The following is a 19,690-nucleotide window of genomic DNA, read 5'->3' as shown; positions in this document are numbered from 1 at the left end:
AACTATCATGCTACCAGATTAGAACCATCATTTACTTCCAGCTCTGTTAAAAAAGTCAACTACAGAATGTCACCAAATCATGTGTACAGCTTTAGGTACTAATGTTGTATCATATGACACTGTGAAGGTTTAGTACAGAAAAAAACAAGCACTATGACATTCAAGAAGCACAGCACTCTGGCCGGTGTACTGATGTTGATGAGGCTGCCTGCAAGAACTTACGGGGAAAAGATCAGAATACAATCACTCGAGAGCTTGCTAAGGAGTTAGACGTTAGTGCCATGTTCATTAGTCACATTATGCATCGCATAAACTTAGTGTACACGTTCAATCACTTGATGCCACATGCGCTGACTCAAGCAGATAAGGGCAGACATGTTAGGGCCTGCACTAATCTGCTCAAATATCAACACAAGGAGAAAATCCTAGACCAGACCATCATTTGTGATGAAAAGTGGATTTACTTCAACAACACAGGATGAAGATGGGGTTGGTCTGTGTCTAGTGAGCCCATCAAAAGCATCACAAAGGATAATTTGACTAACAAAAAGATCATGCTTTTTTTCTGGTGGGATCGCCGTAGTATTATCCAAAAAAGTATCTGGGAAAAGGTAAAACCCTCGAGAGTAAGGTGCACAGCAAGATGGTACTTTGTGCTGATGCTGTGCACAAAGGTAAAGTTCCATCAAGATTATGCAAGATCACATGTGTCTTCATTCACCAGTTGGACTTAATATAGACTTGAGTGGGATCTTTTGCCACACCCTACATCTTGCTGGTGTTATCTTTCATTTTGCACAGGATGTCTGAAATGAGGTTGATCTGTTTTTGGACTCGCAGCCACAAAGTTTCTGGGCTAAAGGCTTTGAGAAACTACCAAAACGTTGGCAGAAAATCATAGATTTGGCTGGTGATTACTATCTGCACTAAAAGTACTGCTTTCATATTTTTTTTCTAACTTTATTAAGAATGTTTTTTGGTGGAAAACTTTCATTACAGTCAGATAATAATCCACATGTCAAAGTATCTTAATTATAATATTTAACCTAAAAATGAATGGCATGGCTCAGTTTTGATTTCTTCAGATAATAAAAAGGGCACAGCAACAGAACAAATACTGAAAAGGTATCCTATACTGTAAAAGTAAATCTAAATACCTGGACGACTAGGCTGTTGTGGCTGAGGTTGAGGATTGGATGGTTGACCTTTAGGAGATCCAGAAGGGGGTTTCAAACCTTTACCACAGTTAATAGCTAATATCAATGCAGTAGTATCTGCAAGTGACGAAGTTTGTGTTGCACTAGCCCGTTGGCCTTAAGACAACAACAACAAAAAAAAAATTATATATTTTAATAAACTTTGTCATAAATTTAGACATAACTTTTTTTTTATTTTACAATAGTTCTTACAAGAGACATATACACTTTGTTTATAGACTACTATGCCTAAATTCATAATTTGCATAATTATTACTTAAAATGCCATATTTAAAGTTGTTTCCTTTTCATAATTCTGATAAGAAGCTATATTTTGTCTTTCTGTCTGAATGCGACTCCTTGGATATAAAAATTTATAAAGTCCTTTAGCCTTTTTTAAAGATAGTTTGCTTTCACATTATAAAGTTTAAGAGATGGATTTGACACACAAAGAAATTATTTATTATGAACTTAATTTTATGTAAAAAACGCAAATTAAAAAATATTTAAAAAAATTTTTTGGTATTTTTTTTTTTTTTTTTTTTTTTTTTTTTTGTTTCCCCACCAATTAAAAATTTAAATACTAATTTATGCATAAAATTTTCAGAAATTATCTTGCTTAGCAAATACAGAAGTTGAGATTCAATTAAAAATGCCCTGAAGTTATAAAAGTACAATACATTTGAAAGTTTACAAATTACATTGCTCGACATTGAAAATGCAACACCAAGAAGGAGTGGTCAGAAATTTATGCAAATTTAGACTAGATGCACGTCACTGAGTTATGTGAATGATGTGAAATGCGCAGCTCTCCGACACACGTGAAGTAAAATATAAGGGAAGGAATGTGCAGAATGGGCAATATTCGTGTCGTTATTTCTGACAGAATTATCGAAGAAAGTTGGTTTTTATCCCGGAGGATATGTGTAATAGCAGAGAATGTCAGGCTGCCATCAATGAAGGCACTTCCAGCAGTAGACGATTTTACAAGGGGTATGGTGATTGGATTGAGAAGGGCGGGTTGGTCCTTACGTCAAATCGCAGCTGATACCCACATGTATGCGAGCACTGTGCATCGGCTATGGGGAACATGGTTGGAACAAGGAAATGAGGGAAGAAGGTGAAGTGCAGGTGCAGCCAGAGTAACGTCAGCACGCGTGGATCGATGCATCTGCTGACAAGCTGTGGCGGTCACTTGTCACCGCTGCAAGTCACTTGTACCGCAATTCTGCAGCATGAGCAAGATACCCTGGATGTTCCCGTGTCGACCAGAACCATTTCCCGTCCATTGGTTGAACGTGGCCTGCACTCACGGCATCCGTTAAGAAAGACTGCCATTGACCCCAGAGTATAGACGCCAATGATTAGAATGGTGCCGGACTGGAGCGATGTGGATGACAGAATGGCGAAACGTCGTGTTCTCAGACGAGTCACGCTTCTGTTTATCCAGTGACAGTCGGCGCATACGTGTGTGGCGTCAACGTGGAGACAGATCTAATCCGGCAGTAACTGTGGAATGCCCCCACCGCATGACAATGTGGCATAATGGTTTGGAGCACTATTGCCTACGATTCCAGGTCACCTCTACTTTGTATTCAGGGCACTAGGACGGCTCAACGACACTTGGATAATGTACTGCGGCTGGTGGCAATCCCCTACCTTCAGGGGCTGCCTAATGCAATTTTCAGCAGAATAATGCCCGACGACACAGTGCTCACATCTGCCAACATCCTTTGCAAGGTATACAGATGCTTCCCTGGCCACCATACTCTCCTGACCTGGCACCAATCGAACATGTGTGGGATGTGATTGGATGCCGTTTGCCCCTGCCTCGTTCAGAAGACGAACTGTGGCAAATGGTTGATAGAGAATGGAGAGCCATCCCTCAGGACACCATCCACACTCTTATTGAATATATGCCTAGAGGTGTTTCTTCGTGCATCGCTGTCTGCGGTGGTCCTACATCCTACCGAGTTGACACCGTTCTTGCTCTGTATTCTGACTATCATTTTGAAATAAAGATCACTTATTGCTGCTTGCTGTCTCTGTCTTTTTTCCAAATTTCATCACTTTCTGACCCCTCCTTCATTTTCCAAGCCGAAATAAAGCTAGCATGGAAATACTTCCATATGTATGAATTATTTCCTACACATATAACCACATAGATCTACCACAAAATAATGCTCAAACTTTATCAAATAAAATGTAATGCTAATTTAACTATTAGGTTCACTGTTAAGTCTGAATAAATAACTAAACCAGTGGGAAAAAAATTTATCATGCTTCAGTTACAATTCGATATTTACACCCCTCCCAAAAAGTTAACAACATTTTGCCAAGTTAATACGTGAAAGCCAACAGCCCTTTTTAAAATAGAGGCGCATTTACAGCTGCACAAAACAAAAATCAATCAATAAAATTAAAAAAGCAAGAAAATCTATAATACAACACCTTTTATAAGAAATTCTTACATAATTTTTTATGCTGCTCTCCAAGTACACAGTAAATATTTTTGTTTAAAAAAATAACAGAGAATTGTACAAATTTGTCATTGCATATTCTGTTGTTCTCCGAATGTATGCAGCAATGTGTTTTCACTTAAACCAGAGATTGCACAAATTTAGCATCCCTCATTTTAACATCCTGCTTGCAATTTTTCAGATTGCATTTTCTAAAATTTGATTATTTAAGAATTATAACAAGATGGAATGCAAATTTTAAAAATCAACTATTCGGCAAAACATCATGCTTCTAAAGAATGCATACATACTTGGGTTTCACAATAAATGTTGTTATGAATTTTGTACACAGATAGATAATTTTAGTAAAATTATATGTGAAATTGTTATATTTTTGTGTATAATGTAACATGAAAAGCTGAGAGAAATGATGCTCTGCTGAAAAATAAGAATACAGGAGCAAGTCTGTTTAACACATTGACTGCCGTGGAGGTTACCGGTGACCGGCACTCGACTTGGCTACAGCGCCATGTGTGCCGCCGGTGACCGGTAATGTGACCAATAGTACAATACATAATTAGAGTAAATACTGACACTGATAAATTTTTAAATAGTATCATTGTTACTATAATGGTCTGAAGAATAATAAATCATAAAAATTTTTATTTTAAATTGCAAAAATGGTCTACAGATGTTTGAGGATCACCGGTGACCCCCAGCACGAAAAATGCATTAAGTACAATTATATAACTCACATTACCTTCTGTAGATATTATTTCGACATAATACAAATTGCATAATAAAATGTGCAAATTAAGTCAAATGCGTGCGGCAGTCAACGTGTTAACATTGAATAAATGACTATCTTAGCAATTCCTTCGGTAAGCTGGTAACTGTTTTCAAGACTAATTTTTGTTACGAAATATAGCGAGAAACTGCTCTACCCAGTGCACTGCAGCTGTGCTTTGGCAAGCAAATCTAGCTTACAGAAAGACCATGGAAACACTCCAGGTGCTGTGCCATGAATGTTGAAAGGTTGTCTCATTTGGCCTTTTCGAATTGACTGTCAGAAACAAGGAAAATCCTTTCCCTGCAGTACTTCATCGACGGACTCAGAGATCCTGAGATACAGGAAGCCCCAAGAGATGTCAAGGATTTAAAAAGCATTTTAGTGTACACCAGGAAATTCGATGCAGTCGAGCAAGCAACTCATAGAGACCACCATACAACCAGAGCTGCTCTAGGTCCAGGAACCAGTGGATCAAGTGACTGCTTGTCTATGATTTAACCAGACAAGTCAATGCCTTGAGACGGAATACGCATGTCAAGAAACCAGCCCTAAAGTGCTCAAATTGAGAAGCTGAAGGTCATATACAAAGAAACTGCAAAACATCCCAAGCCATGGAAAATAAGACCACTCCCCAGCAAAGATGGAGGAAAGAAATAAGTGGCCATCTCAGGGAACAGAGTTAGCCAGATATTAAAGAGCCTCAATTTAAAGCACTGTTGATCTCTGTGTGAGTGGCAGCAGTCCATCATGAGATATATCAATAGGGTTTCTTCCAATATGGCCATCAATACATGGGACAAAGTTACCATTACCTGAAAAAGATTTAGCTCAACAATTGGAGGTAAATTCATCCAGATGCTGCCCTGTGTTACCCTCCACATTGTGTCCAGGGATGAAATCAACATCAATGGAAAATTAAATGTAAACATCACATTTGGAATTGGTACTTACGTATTAACGCAACCAGGCCAAAATTCGCATAAATTGCGAAATTTGGCGACCCTACTTACGGCAACCCTACGTGTTATACGTAGTTTTGTAAAAAGAGCATGTGGAGATTCACAAAATTTTCCTGAATTTTCGTGCAAATTTTTGTAATTTATGAGAAAATAGCAGTGTACATGGATAAAGTCAAGAGTGTGCGCAATGCCATTTTTGTGCAATTCTGGGATGTTTTTTTAAGTAAAAATAAGTCAACATGTACATGGTTATGGGGAATATGGTTTTCAATCAGTGCTAGCAATAGCCAAAAGATTTCCGTCGAAAAAATAATTCTGCAACTTATTGAAATTCGAAAGCAGAAGGGTTTAATTGCTATTTTATATTTTAAAACAAAATAATATAAAAAACTGTATTAAAAATTATCTGTAATTAATAAATGTACATTTTCTTTCTATTAATACTTTTTTACTCAAAACTTACAAATAGCGCCAACCTGGTTGCAATAATACGTAAGTACCGGAATTGCCACCTAACAATACACGTAGCAACAATATCAATGGAAAATTAAATGTAAACATCACATTTGGAATTGCCACCTAACAATACACGTAGCAAATATTACAGATATATGTAGGAAATATTACAGACTCTTGCATACTCAGACTAGACTTATGGAAATACAATTTTTCCTTAGGCTTTAAAAATAACGAACTGCATTCCGGATCCGAGGATATAACCCTATCTGGAATTAATGACCTTTGAGGAATTGAAGGAGCTCAATCTGCCCACCAAATCATAGCTCAAGACAATATCACGTACCAGGAAGCACAGAATTTTTACTTCACGGATCCACTGATGGAAATAGAAATTGCCAGTATGGTATAATGGAATATCTCAAGAACTGAAACTTACGAGAAGTACTAGTAGCCTCTACACTTGTTTACTTATTGAGGCCTCTCATCCTGGTGAGGGTTACCAATGTCAGTGATAAAGCGAAAATCATTAGAAAAGATGAAGTGTTGCAGCATGTACTCCAGCGACCTGGATTGAACAAAACAGCTACTTTCCAGAATCTGTGTCTTTGGAGAGCCTAAAATCAAAGTTATTGCAGCATACATGACTAAGAAATGAAGAGAGGAGTACTGCCGACCATGTCTTTCAAGATGTTTCCTCCTGCTCATCATTTGAAATAGGGTGAACCAGTTTGACACAGTGTAGATTTGATACTGGGGTCGTCCACCAATCAAGCTACATCCATGACGTCTACCGATCCCTAAACAGGAAGAGGTAAGAAAACTTTTAAAGGGCATACAAGAAAGTAACATTAACGAGCCTTCAGCAAGTCCTTGGGCCTCTTCCATCATCCTGGTCAGAAAGCGAGATGGTTCAACTAGATTTTGCATCGACTGTTTGCCAGTTGAATGAGGTTAAAAAAAAAAAAAAAAAAAGAGGGGGGGCAACTATATTTTTCCTAGAGTTGACATTATTTTTTATACACTTTCTGGAAGAAAGTGGTTTTCGATGCTTGATTTAAAGAGTAGATATTTGCAGGTAGAGATTCACCCTGATGACCAAGAAAAGACGGCATTTACTACCCGAAAAGGACTTTGGCAGTTCAAAGTAATGCAATTTGAATTATGTAATGCATCGGCAGCATTCTAACACCTTATGGCAAACGTGCTCAGAGATCCTTCCTACGAAACTGTGTGATGTACCTGGATCACACCATCATCATCGGGAAAACCCTTTCAGGAACGTTTAGAAAAATCTTAGAAAAGTGCTTCAGAAACTGAAAGAAGCCAATCTGAATTTATGTCCAGGAAAATGTGAAGTATTGAGACAGGAAATGACCTCGGACATACCATTTCTGCCGAAGTTGTGTTTATGATCCAGAACAAATGTCAGCAGTTGAAGATAAGAGTCCACCTGAAAATGTCCAACAACTGACAAGAAAGCTGTCCCAAAAACTGCCGATACTGTTCCAGGGTCAAAGCGAAATACGAGCTGCTTAATCTGCTCACACGACAAGTTACAACTTCATCAGCTGATCAAGACCAATGGAGTGATGAAGATGTCAGGAACAACCAGTTGGTAGATAGCGACATTTTAAGTTGACTTAATGATTTATAATAATATTAATTGACTTAATGCAGTCTTCAAATAGCAAACCTACCTGGCAGGACATTTTGATCTACAGTCTTACAACAAAATAGTATCGGGCCCACTGTAACTCACTTTATATCTGAAATGGCATCTTGCACTGGAAGTTCAAATCAGATGTTGGAAAGGTATTCCAATGGCAGCTGATACTTCCAAGGTCCCCTACATCCTTAAGGGATTACACAACAACGCAACAGACACTTTGGAATAAAGAAGATAGAATAATGAAGATATTGCACTGAGTTTGAGATCGCTTCCACTGGAATAATGCAAAGACTGAATTGCAAAAGTGGTGACAATCTTGAGATTCTTGTGTGGTTGGAAAGGGTAGAAGACATACAGCTGACAAAAGCTGAAACGTCACACTGTACAAGCACCTTTCGACCATAACACCTTTGATATCCTGAGACCTCTGCTACAAACTGCTAATGGCAACAAATACATCCTTGTTGCCCCTGATTACTTCACCAAGCAGCCTGAAGCATATTCTATTCTGATAAACAGGCTGTCACAGTAGCAGAGTTAAAGATACAACATTGTATCTCCAAATTTGGAGTTCCATTTCAGTTACATTCTGGTCAAGGAAGAAATTTTATCTTGGCTGTAATTAAACAGCTCTGCAAGCTACTCAACATCAACAAAACCCAAATGACACCTTTATATTCCAGTCAGATAGCATGGTAGAGAGGTTTAATCAACCATTCTTAATAACCTCTCACTGATGATCAATATCAATGGAAAATTAAATGTAAACATAACGTTTAGAATTGCCACCTAACAATACATGTAGCAAATATTACAGATATATGTAGCAAATATTACAGACTCTTACATACTCAGACTAGACTTATGGAAATACAGTTTTTCCTTAGGCTTTAAAAATAACGAACTGCATTCTGGACCCGAGAATATAACCTTATCTGGAATTAATGCTGAAGGAGCTCAATCTGCCCACCAAATCACAGAAGAATCACTGGTGATCACAGAAGCCAATAGGACTGATACCAGAGAACACTGTTCTTACTGGCCTATCACAGTGCTGTCCATGAAGGGATTACCGGCTATTCCCCATCCCAGATGCTCTTTGATTCTGACCTCCCTTCGCTTTATGATATCTTGTTTGGTCATTCTTCAGATGCATCTTCAGTGCCTGAGAAGTACATCCAAGATCTCCAGGCATGGGTTGAAGTGATGCACAATTTTGCATGAGAGCGAGTCAACTTGGTGATGGTGAAGATGAAGACTTGATATGATACAAGAGGACACTGATACATACAGACATCAATTCAGTGAAGGTGAAAAGGTATAGCTGTGGAATTCTATTCAACAGAAAGGACTTTCTCCTAAATTACAGTCACCTCAAGATGGTCCTTACACAGTCCCAAACAGGCTGATTGGTGATATAGTTTGGATCCACAAGTCATCAAATTCTAAGCCTAATGTTGTTTATTATGGCAGGATGCATACTATGGACACTTACTGTGGCCATAGTATGTAGTCCTCATAGTGCATATAATGTGAACAGTACACAAAGACCATGGTCATATATGTATATAAATTTGTAAATTTATGCATTAATTTGTTGATTTAATGATGCTGTGCCAGAAAAATAAGAATACAGGGGTAAGTCTATTTAACATTGAGTAAATGACTATCTCACTAATTTAGCAATTTATTGCCAACGTGGCAATGCTTTTTATGACTAAATTTTGTTGCCAAATTTAGCGAGAAATCACCAAAATTTGCCAAACTAGGTGACCATCTGGCAACATTTTCATCCAGTCCCTGTATAACTGCAATTGATATTGTAATTGAATAACTAATTAATGCTCTGTGTAGTTGTAACTGTATTCGGCCCTCATATGCCTGCCAGTAATTTCAAGAAGAAAGATCTAGAAATAACTTAGCAGCTGGGTAGAAAAAAGACCAGAGACCACATCAGTTCCTCAGTCGTAGTTGCGAGTTTGGAGTACTGAGATATCTCTGTGCGAGCTTCGTTCTTTAGATGCTGTGATGTACGAGTGACGCCAACCAGCAAGATGTATAGAGGGTGTTAACTCTCGATCTGAAAGGCACCAAAAGTTTAGTTTCCAGGAGGAAGACCTACAAAGAGGTCATACATAAGGGGAAGGCTCATGGCAGTCATAAATTAAAATGAAATTAACTTGTATTACTTAATGTAAATATTATAATTGTTAGTAGTGTAGTTTATTGATAAAGTGTGTAGTTTTGTGTGAGCAATAAACGTTACAATACAAAGAAGGTGGATTAAATTCTCTATGAGGCGGAAAAAAAAGGGATGACATTACAGGCTCCCCTTTCTCGACTAGAGCTTCAGATGACTGTAAAGAAACTTCAAGAGAAGTAGGTAGGAAGCTTTTGATTTTATTTTACTTAGAGTGTAAACATACTGAAGATATATATATATATATCATATATATATCATATATATATATGTATATATATATCATATATATATATCATATATATATATATTATATATAATAAAATGTTTAAGATTAGTTTAAAAAAGATTTAGTAACCCTTTTTGGTGAAATTGAAGATGAAGATACAAAAAACCATTGGTTTAACAGTAGTTCAATTAAAAGGTAAAATTGAGGACAGTTAAATATTTAAAGATGATGCAGAATTTGTAATTGGATTATTAAACTCAATAGTTGAAGAAAGAAAAAACAGAGAAGAAAATGAAATAAAAGCTAGGGATACACAGTTCGCCTTAAAAGCTCAAAAACTTGAACTTGAGAAATTAAAATTAGCTCAGCTAGAGAAAGAACTAGAATCGGAAAAAGTTAAAAGTCAGACCACTGTTAAAGATAGATCTCCGACAGATAAAGATATCAATATAGATTTGGAAAATCTTTGTGAAGTTGACTTAAGCCATTTAGACAATGATAAAAGGAACCTGTTAAGAAAATATGACAACTTATTTCTAAACAAGGTACAAATTGTCAAATTAGGAGAACATAAAGTAAGATTAAATGACAGTGAAAGAAAGAAGCTATATATTTATCGAATTCCAGAAGCATTGAAGCCACAAGTAGACAAACAAATCAAAGAAGTGTTGGCAATGGGATTGACTGAAGAAACAAACGTTGAAATTTTGTACCCTATTGTCTGCATTATGAAGAAAGACAGTAATCTTTGCCTTTGCATTGACTTTAAATCCTTCAATGCAGCCATGAAACCAGATGATTTCCCAATGGAAAATCTTTATTCCATATTGAGAAAGCCAACATGATATCCACCACTGATTTGCTTCAAAGGATATTGGGCCATACCATAGAAAGATAAAGTCAAGAATGAGCATGTTTCCAGACACATCAAGCTTAATATCAATTTAAAGTTATGCTTTTTGGGCTACTCAGTGCCTTGCAACATTTCAGAGAGTGATGAACCAAGCACTTGCTAAATACAAAGATTTCGCTTAAGCCTACATCAATGGCATAACAATTTTTCAAAAAGTTGGAAAGAACATTTAGTACATCTCAACACCATTTTTTTAAAAATCATTAGAACTAAAGTTTTGAGTAAATCTCAAGAAATGTTCCTTTGCTAAAACTCATATTAAGTATCTAGGACATACCATAGGTTCCGGCAGTCATTGTACTGATCCAGAGAAAGTGCAGGCTATCCAGAAATTAGCCAAACCTCAAACAAAGAAGTTAATGAAAAGTATTCTAGGCTTATGTAATTATTACAGAGATTACATTCCACATTACACCAAAAGAGCTTACCCGTTAACCGAGCTCACCAAAAGAAAAAGTCCTGAAGAGCTTTGCTGGACAGGAAAACATGACAAAGCATTTGAGAAATTAAAGAAATGCCTAGTGGAAGCACCCAGTCTTTATACCCCTATTCCAGGATTACCTTTTAATGAAAAGCTGTATCCGATTTGTAACGCCAGACAGAAACTAACCAAAACACAACAAGGATGGCCAACTACCGAGAAGGAAGCTTGAAATTTATTTATTTGGAGCTTGAAAAAGTTTGAAACTTGGATTTTTGGATTACCTATGGAACTGGTAACTCATCACAACCCATTAACTTTCATTACAAAGAATGCATCGCAATCTTCTAAGTTACGAAGATGGGCTTTAGCATTGCAAAAGTATGATACTATAATTTTGTACTGCCCATGTGCTCACTTGAACAATGCTGATGTGTTGTCCAGACTGGAGACTAGTGAATGACTTGTGTAAAAGAAAGAACTTTTCATACATTTATGAACTCTTAAAATTATTATTATTATTATTATTATTATTATTATTATTATTATTGTGTGTGTGTGTGTGTGTGTTTTCTTTTGCAGTTACTCTTACAGAAGCTTTATGTATTATTCTATTGCATTTAAAATTGTTTGATTACTTATTGTTAATGATTTGTATGTCACAGCTTTAAAAGTAATCTTTAGTAGATGTAGAAGTAATCTGTATAAGTATTGCATTATGTACATTTCAACTTTCATTAATTTGTTAACTTTAGTAGAAAAGCAACTCTTTTGTTTGACATCACCATATTTTGTTACACACTCATGTCCATAAATTAAGGATAATGCAAAATCAAGCAAAAGAAGAGTTACAAAGCAAAAGCAAAACAAATTTGACTTATTTGTAAAGCTTATTTATTAAACAAAAGGTAAAGAGCAAAAAAAGATGCTATATGTTTGATATTATTAAAAAAATTAGCGATTTTTTCTCCCTGGAGCAAATTACAAAAAAAACCTATTTACAAAAAAACAATATTACATGGTTGGTATGATTGTTAATACACTGTATGTCTCCCAGACGATGCAATGCAGTCCGTACAATGCCTAGGCATGCTGAGTATCAAATTATCGATCTGATCTTGGGGGATATTACACCACTCAAAAAGCAATGCTCTCCAAAGTTCCGGTAAACATATAGGAGGAGGTTGACGGGCTGCAACTCGTCGGCCAAGCATGTCCCACACGTGCTCTACTGGATTCAAGTCCGGTGACAATGCTGGCCAGTCCATACGGGTGAAATCCTCCTATTGCAAGGTGAAGATGGGCGTTGGCATCCATAAACACAAATTGTGCGCCCATGGCGCCCCGAAACAAACGTACATGTTGTTCCAGAATGACGTCCCAATAGATTTGGCTTTTCATGAACATCCAATTTGAACATACAGGTCAGTTCTGAAACCCAGATTAATTCCACCTCAAACGAGCATTCCTGCTTCACCGTAACGGTGTCGTTCAATGATGTTTCCTTGGTGGTAACGGGTACCTGGAGCTCTCCATATGAAAGTCCGGCGAGAATCAAGACTGGAAGCTAAACCTGGACTCGTCGGAAAACATCACACAAGCCCACTGTTGCGGTGTCCACAATGCATGCTCTCTACTCCAGGGTAACCGCAGGCGACAGTGAGTTGCAGTAAGTGGAACACATCTGACAGGTCTACGAGCATATAGACCAATCTGCCCTAAGCGTCTGTACACGGTCTGCCTTGAAATTGTTGTACCAGTGGCTGAAGAGAGCTGACGAGACAGGTCTGAGGCTGTGCTCAGCCTGTTCCTTTTGGCAGTAACTGCCAAATACCGGTCCTCATTCGGCATTGTAACTCTGCGGTGACCTGTGCTGTAAAGTCAACTCACATTACCATCATCTTGGAATAGCTGCCAAAGACTGGAGAAGACACTCTGGGCAATTCCAAGTTCGTCTGATACTTCCAGTTGGGTACGCCCACATTCCAGACGGCCGATAATTCTACCATGTAAAAAATCATCCAAATGCATCCTTTGTGTCATAACTATTGGGTTATTGCACTGAAATGCTTATAAAGCACCTGCGAACAATTTTACGTCTTTGCCTGTATTCCTTATATATCACTCTCTTACACTCTCCTTATTGTGACGTACCATCGGTGTCATCTGGTTACTTGCTGAAATTTGCATATGATTCTTGAAGATGTATGTAGTGATTTTACAGGTGATATATTTCTTTTAGAGTTTGATTTCCTAGTGACTCCGAATTATCCTTAATTTATGGACATGAGTGTATTTCAATAGGCTTTCACCCTATTTCAATCTTGGATGGGGGTATAATGTACGAGTGACGCCAACCAGCAAGATGTATAGAGGGTGCTAACTCTCGATCCGAGAGGCATGAAATGTTTAGTTTCCAGGAAGGAGACCTACAGAGAGGTCATAGATAAAAGGAAGGCTCATGGGAGCGTTAATCAAAATGAAATTAATTACAAACACAAAATTAACATTACTTAATGTAAATATTCTAATTGTTAGTAACGTAGTTTATTGATATAGTGTGTAGTTTTGTGTGTGCAATAAATGCTTAACATACAAAGAAGGTGGATTCATTTCTCTATGAAGCAAGACAACAAAAAGGGGATGACATTACTGTAGTGTAACTACAGCTTGTGCTCTGTGATACTGTATGTACAACTAGTTTTGTGGAAAGTTCCAGAACTGTGAAAAGTTTCCTTTGATAAAATTATGTTTATGAACCTATCAATGGATCTGTGTGCATTCAATAAATTACAAACCTGTATGCATGCAATAATACATTTTAATGATGTCCTAGGTTGCCATATCCTCGCAAAAGCTGTGTTGGTTTATGTCATACTAACTCTGGATTACTGACAGAAAATGAAAATTCGGACCCTGAAATAGATATTAGACGACAAAGACTTAAAGAATTGGAGAACGAGATCGAGTGCATGTGAGCTTCTAACATGAACTACCAAAAACTGTCTTGTTACGGAAGAGGACACGGTCACCACTCTGATGATGAAGATCCTTCAGAAGCTAAGAGCTGAAGCAAAGGAATTAAGAGGTAAGTGCAACTTTCCTAGTTTGTCAGACACTAACCCCCACCTTAAATCAAAAAAGCAAAGTAAAGAAAGTAGTAGTAAATGTAAATTAAATGTTAATACCAAAAATATTGATAATGATGGCTTTCAGTTGGCTACTAAAACAGTAAAACAACAAAAATTAGAAAAAGTTAGCAAAAATATTGAAACCACCAATTAATTTAGCATGTTAAATGAAAATATGATTATTGATAATAATAATACTGATACACCAGTATCTCAATCTGTGCAGCAGCAGACGCCCCCCCCCAGCCATCAAAGCGTTAACTTTGAGTTAGTGTGATGAAGTAATTCTTTTTTTCTAAACATGCACAATATCTATCACTCATAAATTTGTCATTCATGACCATCTGACGGTTAATATGAATTTAAATTCCAATACTATGCTATAGAATGTACTTCCATTTTTGTACTTTAGGAGTTTGTGAGGGAGATATGAGGTACTATACTAAATATATATTGAAATGAAATGCCTCTAGCTATTATCATACACCAAGAAAATTCAGGACAATTAACACTCTGAGACAACTTTCTTACACAGTTATTTTTCGGAAATTTACCTTTAATTTTTTTTTTCTGAACCAGAGTTTTCCAGTGTGGTTGGCTCTGACGTTCTGGGGCGATTGATGAAATCTTAAATTAGGTTAATCATAATCAAGGGGTCAACAGCTTGACATGCACTGGCAATTAATCGACATACATAAGATATGACTGATTAAAAAATTATTATTAAATTTATAATTAATTATTTATTGATATAGAGCTGCATCATGTAATAGGAAGAAATCAACATTAAATTTAATATGTTTAGAAAAAATATATATTTTTAATATGTAAATTTTTATACATTAAGTACAATATAAAGAAGTAAAATGCAAGAACATGAGAAAATACAATATAAAAAAAATTAAATATGAAGAATGCAAAACTGAAATGAAGAACAAGAAATAGGTTGAATATTTTTGAATGAGGTGATATAAAAATAAAACAGATTTATATCAAATATTTTTTAAAAAATATTCATACATCAAGTGGGAACATCTCATTAATTAAAACTGAGAAATCAGATTGTGCAATCAGAATCTGTGATATTTGCTTAATTTTTAAAATTAAAAACAAGGATAATGCATAAAATAATTACACATAAATCTACTAAACCATTTCTTTAAAACTTTTGTTTATATTCTTAGTACAATTATTATTTTAGAGTTATTCATGTGCAGTTATTTGTATACATATACATGTATTATGTTCTATATGTTGTATTATAGAGAAAACCATATGGGGGTCAATGAAGACACCATTCTTTTAAAAGGGTTCAATGCAAGATAAAGGGTTAGCAATCCCTGGTATAGACTAAAGACTAAATAATGATAACAGATTGGTAGAAATATCGAATCTCAAACTTTTACCAAAAGAAAAAGAAAAATTTGTATCTATTCTTAAACAATAAATCAAGCAAAGAAGTTGATCTAAACAGTAAGTTAACTCTACAGTTTGCATATGATAATCAATTTAACCTTTCAAGACTAATGGAACAATATGTCCCAATACTGAGAGAAATAAAAATCTGCCCTGAAAAGGTTTAAGGAACATCAAGATGATTAACAGCAAAATATATAGTATTCCTTTTAAAATACCTGAATCATTTTCCCAGGCATCTCTGTTAGCTTTCACAGTATCCAAAATATTATTCACAATCTTATTTATGGCTGTTATTTGTTTCTAAAAAAAAAAAAAAAAAAAGAAGAAGAAGAAGAAGAAGAATCGTAATACCAAGTGTTTTTAACATTTCAAACAACATAATTCACAAATCATAAAGATATTGTTTACCTGAGCCATGTCCATAGGCATTGTATTACATTTTAATATATACTGCTGTTCTCTAGCCTCAATCTCCGGATCCGGCTTGGTTCGTAAATAATCTGGGACAATTTCGTGATTAAATGCTTGCACTCTATTTTCTGTTAATTTCTAAATAAACAAGAAATAGTATTTATAAAAGTTATATTTATGATGTCATTAAATGGCTGAAAGAAAACAGCACTCATACATTCTTTGTCTAACAGCTGAGACCACAATTAAAGTATTGGGTGAATGACAAATTTAGCGATTTTGTTGTGAGATATTTTATGTGTGCGTTATTTTTAACCTTACTTTCTACTTCTTACTTTTCTTTGTAACCTTACGTTTTTTGTTGCTAAGTAATGATTTTATTCTAGCAAAGTTACTATATTTTTGATAATCCAAATCAATAGGATTGTAGAACATTTTCAGTTGTGTGCCCTCTGTTTTTTTATCGTTATTTGTTATTTTTAAAATGGTGAAAACAGAGTCCCTCTTTTATTTTCATTGTGTTGAAGTGTACATTGAAGTTTTAACTGTTCTTCCATGACTGTGATCGTGGTTGGTGCAATGCTGAGTATTTCTGGTTTTTTTTTTTTTAATGAAAAACTGCATATATGGGGAGAACAACAGCATAAAAAATTACATAAGGATTTCTCAAAAAAGGTAGAGGTTTTATATTTTTATTATGAAATTTACATTTTTTTATCATATACACTTTTAGTAATTAAAATTTATATTTTACAAGTATTTATTATTAACACAATACTTTATTAGAAGTCGTCACATTTTCAGAATGCATCAAAATCTGGCAACCATGCACATGATAATTCTTCAGTTTTTAACAAGCAATATCACCATTTTTGTATTCTTTTTGTTGTTCCAATGGCTTTTTAGAATTATTTTTTATCTTCCAATAAATTTTAAAATATGTGCTTGTGGCATTTGCTTATAATGAATCAAAACACAATAAAATTTTTACAGGAATACAGTATTTTGCTTCAAAACTATTAAAGGGTACAAATGCTTTGAATCTATTCTTAAAAGGATAGCCAAAAAATTTTCATTTAAAACAAAATTGCTCTTATTTGATTGGATTTGGATTACTTAATTACGGCAAAGTACTCCAGGGCTCTCTGCCTAAGGGAAGGGGTGCCTTTGTGGAAGGCTTTCTAAAAAAAAACTGGTTTTTGTACACATGGCAAAAACCATGAAAATGCCCATGAAGCCAGGCCATTCGCCCCAATTTGAATTCTGAACTGTACTACCAGTGTTCAGCAACTTTAAATTGCTTGGCCACTAGTGGGCCCTCTTATTTATTGATTTTCAGAATAAATATACCTTTAAAATGTAAATTATACTGAAATATATAATACTAGCAGCTACGCTGCCAGCCTTCGTCTGGCTTTTAAATGTACCCGAAAAATGGCTGAAGGAAACACCAAATGTTAAATTTAAAAACTGCGTAGAATTTTACTCTGCAGAACAACTTCATAAAAAAAAGTTATTACCTATAACAAAATTACAATGAAATAAGCTATATCCCTTAATACGCCCTTTAATTATCTTAATAAATAAATTAACCAACTTCCCTTTGCAAAATCTTAAGAACTCAAATGGTATATATGAGGTTAAGAACTTTGTTTCCTAAAAAATATCACTCAAAACTTTTCAATATTCTAAAAACAGTGAAATGAGCAATAAATAACATAAAAGAATACAAAAAACGAATAATTCTGAAAAGCAAAGTATAATTAATAACATGTTATCTCATATATTTTCAAGAGAAAAAAATTACAATGAAATAAGCTATGTCCCTTAATACAAATATTAATTATCCTAATAAAAAATTTAATCAACACTCCTTTGAAGAAAAAAAATCATGCAAAACTTTTCAATATCTTACAAACAGTGAAATAAGCAAAAAATAACATGAAAGCAACTCAAATACATAAAATTTCACGCATAATTTTACTCTGCAGACCTTTATAAAAAAATCAATAAAAATGTATTATATATATATATAAAAATGGCAATGAAATATGCTATATATAAAAACGGCAATGAAATATGCTAATCTCTTACAAACAGTCACATAAGAAATACGATGAAAAATTGTTGCCAAACCCATATTTCTAAAAGAATGAAACTATTCAAAATGATGCGATTTCATCACAAATCTATCAACAACAATAAAACAGGAAAATTGTTGCCAAAATCACATTTTAACAGATGTGAGATGTGAGAAGTGTACTCGGAAGCTTCATTTAAAAAAATTCTTTAAAAATACAAAATATTATCATTTTTCCCAAATTCTTTTTGTGACAGCAGTTGCAAGGATGAAAGTTTAACGTGTCCAAAAATAAAAAAAATAATAAACCGTACATTTTTAAAAATAAACTTTTTAGAAAAATCCTGTTGAAAAGGTGTCAAGCTCCCTTTTTTAAATAAATTCGTATTTAATTGATTTATTGAAACACGAAATTTATTTTAAGTTCGTAAAATAGCTAAATGTCTACGTTTCATGACGATATCAAAATGAAGTGCGTAGAGTAAAATCTCACTTTCCTACAACCCATTATGTCTCAAAATGACGCGATTTCGTCACAAAACATAAAATAAAAAAAATTCAAATTCGAATTTCGAAAAAATTCGCTTCGAGGTGCACTGGCTCTTGTCTAGATGCACCTATGTACCAAATTTCGTAGCCGTGGGTCTATTAGCTTACGCGCAGCGCAAACGAAAGACACACACAGACAGACTCTTTCTTTCATTATATGTAGAGATGTGTGTGTCTGTGTAAAAGATAATCACTAACAAAATTTTGATGACAGACCCCCCCCGGGCCGCAGAGTAGCATGAAATTGATAAACAGATTTCGGAATGGTTTGAGAAACGAAGGATATGCCTTTATCCATTTTTTGCAGCAATTCCACTTTTTGTTTAATGGACTTCTAAACATACTTTTGCTTTGTAGATCCTTTACATAATAGTAAATACATCTCGGAAATTCTAATTCTAATTAAAATTCTATAATTGACATAATCGAAAGTTCAAGCTTACTTTTATAAAATTGCTCTAATAGTCTGCAAAAAATAATAAGTCGGATCCAATTCGAAGATTCAGGAAGAACGCAATATGCAACATTAACTGAATTAGATAATTTTAGCTTAGCTAATACCGTCCGTTATACATTTAATGCGCAAGCGTAAACGTATTACGCACATGCATATTCGCAGCCGTAAAAGTCTTACGCGCATGCGCAGAAAGTTTGTAGCTTTGAGGTCCAGATTATAGGTGTCCGAATTAACGACTTTTGTGTGTGTGTGTGTGTGTGTGATTTTGGCAAAGCCTCTAGGGCTATCTGCCTAAGAGGAGGGATGCCTTTGTGGAGGACTTTCTAAGGGAAACTGGCTCGTATACAC

General features: G+C 35.2%; 1 protein-coding gene across 2 annotated transcripts in view; it reads right to left on the bottom strand.

Moving 5' to 3' along the window:
• MED8 (mediator complex subunit 8) overlaps positions 1–19,690 on the bottom strand; it is a 46,178-nt gene that overhangs the window by 10,135 nt on the left and 16,353 nt on the right. For both annotated transcript variants that reach the window (XM_035351751.2, XM_035351753.2), the window contains exons 4-6: positions 16,254–16,394; positions 16,061–16,145; positions 1,158–1,313 (exon numbers count right to left, since the gene is read on the bottom strand). In XM_035351751.2, coding sequence (XP_035207642.1) covers positions 1,158–1,313; positions 16,061–16,145; positions 16,254–16,394 — 382 coding nt within the window. The remainder of the gene's footprint in view (positions 1–1,157; positions 1,314–16,060; positions 16,146–16,253; positions 16,395–19,690) is intronic.

This window comes from Stegodyphus dumicola, chromosome 9 (genome assembly GCF_044657685.1).
Source record: "Stegodyphus dumicola isolate Sdum_Otavi_A_Nest chromosome 9, ASM4465768v1".
NCBI lineage: Eukaryota > Metazoa > Arthropoda > Arachnida > Araneae > Eresidae > Stegodyphus > Stegodyphus dumicola.
Note: the sequence above shows the minus strand (reverse complement) of the source record. Positions and strands in the feature narration are given on the sequence as shown.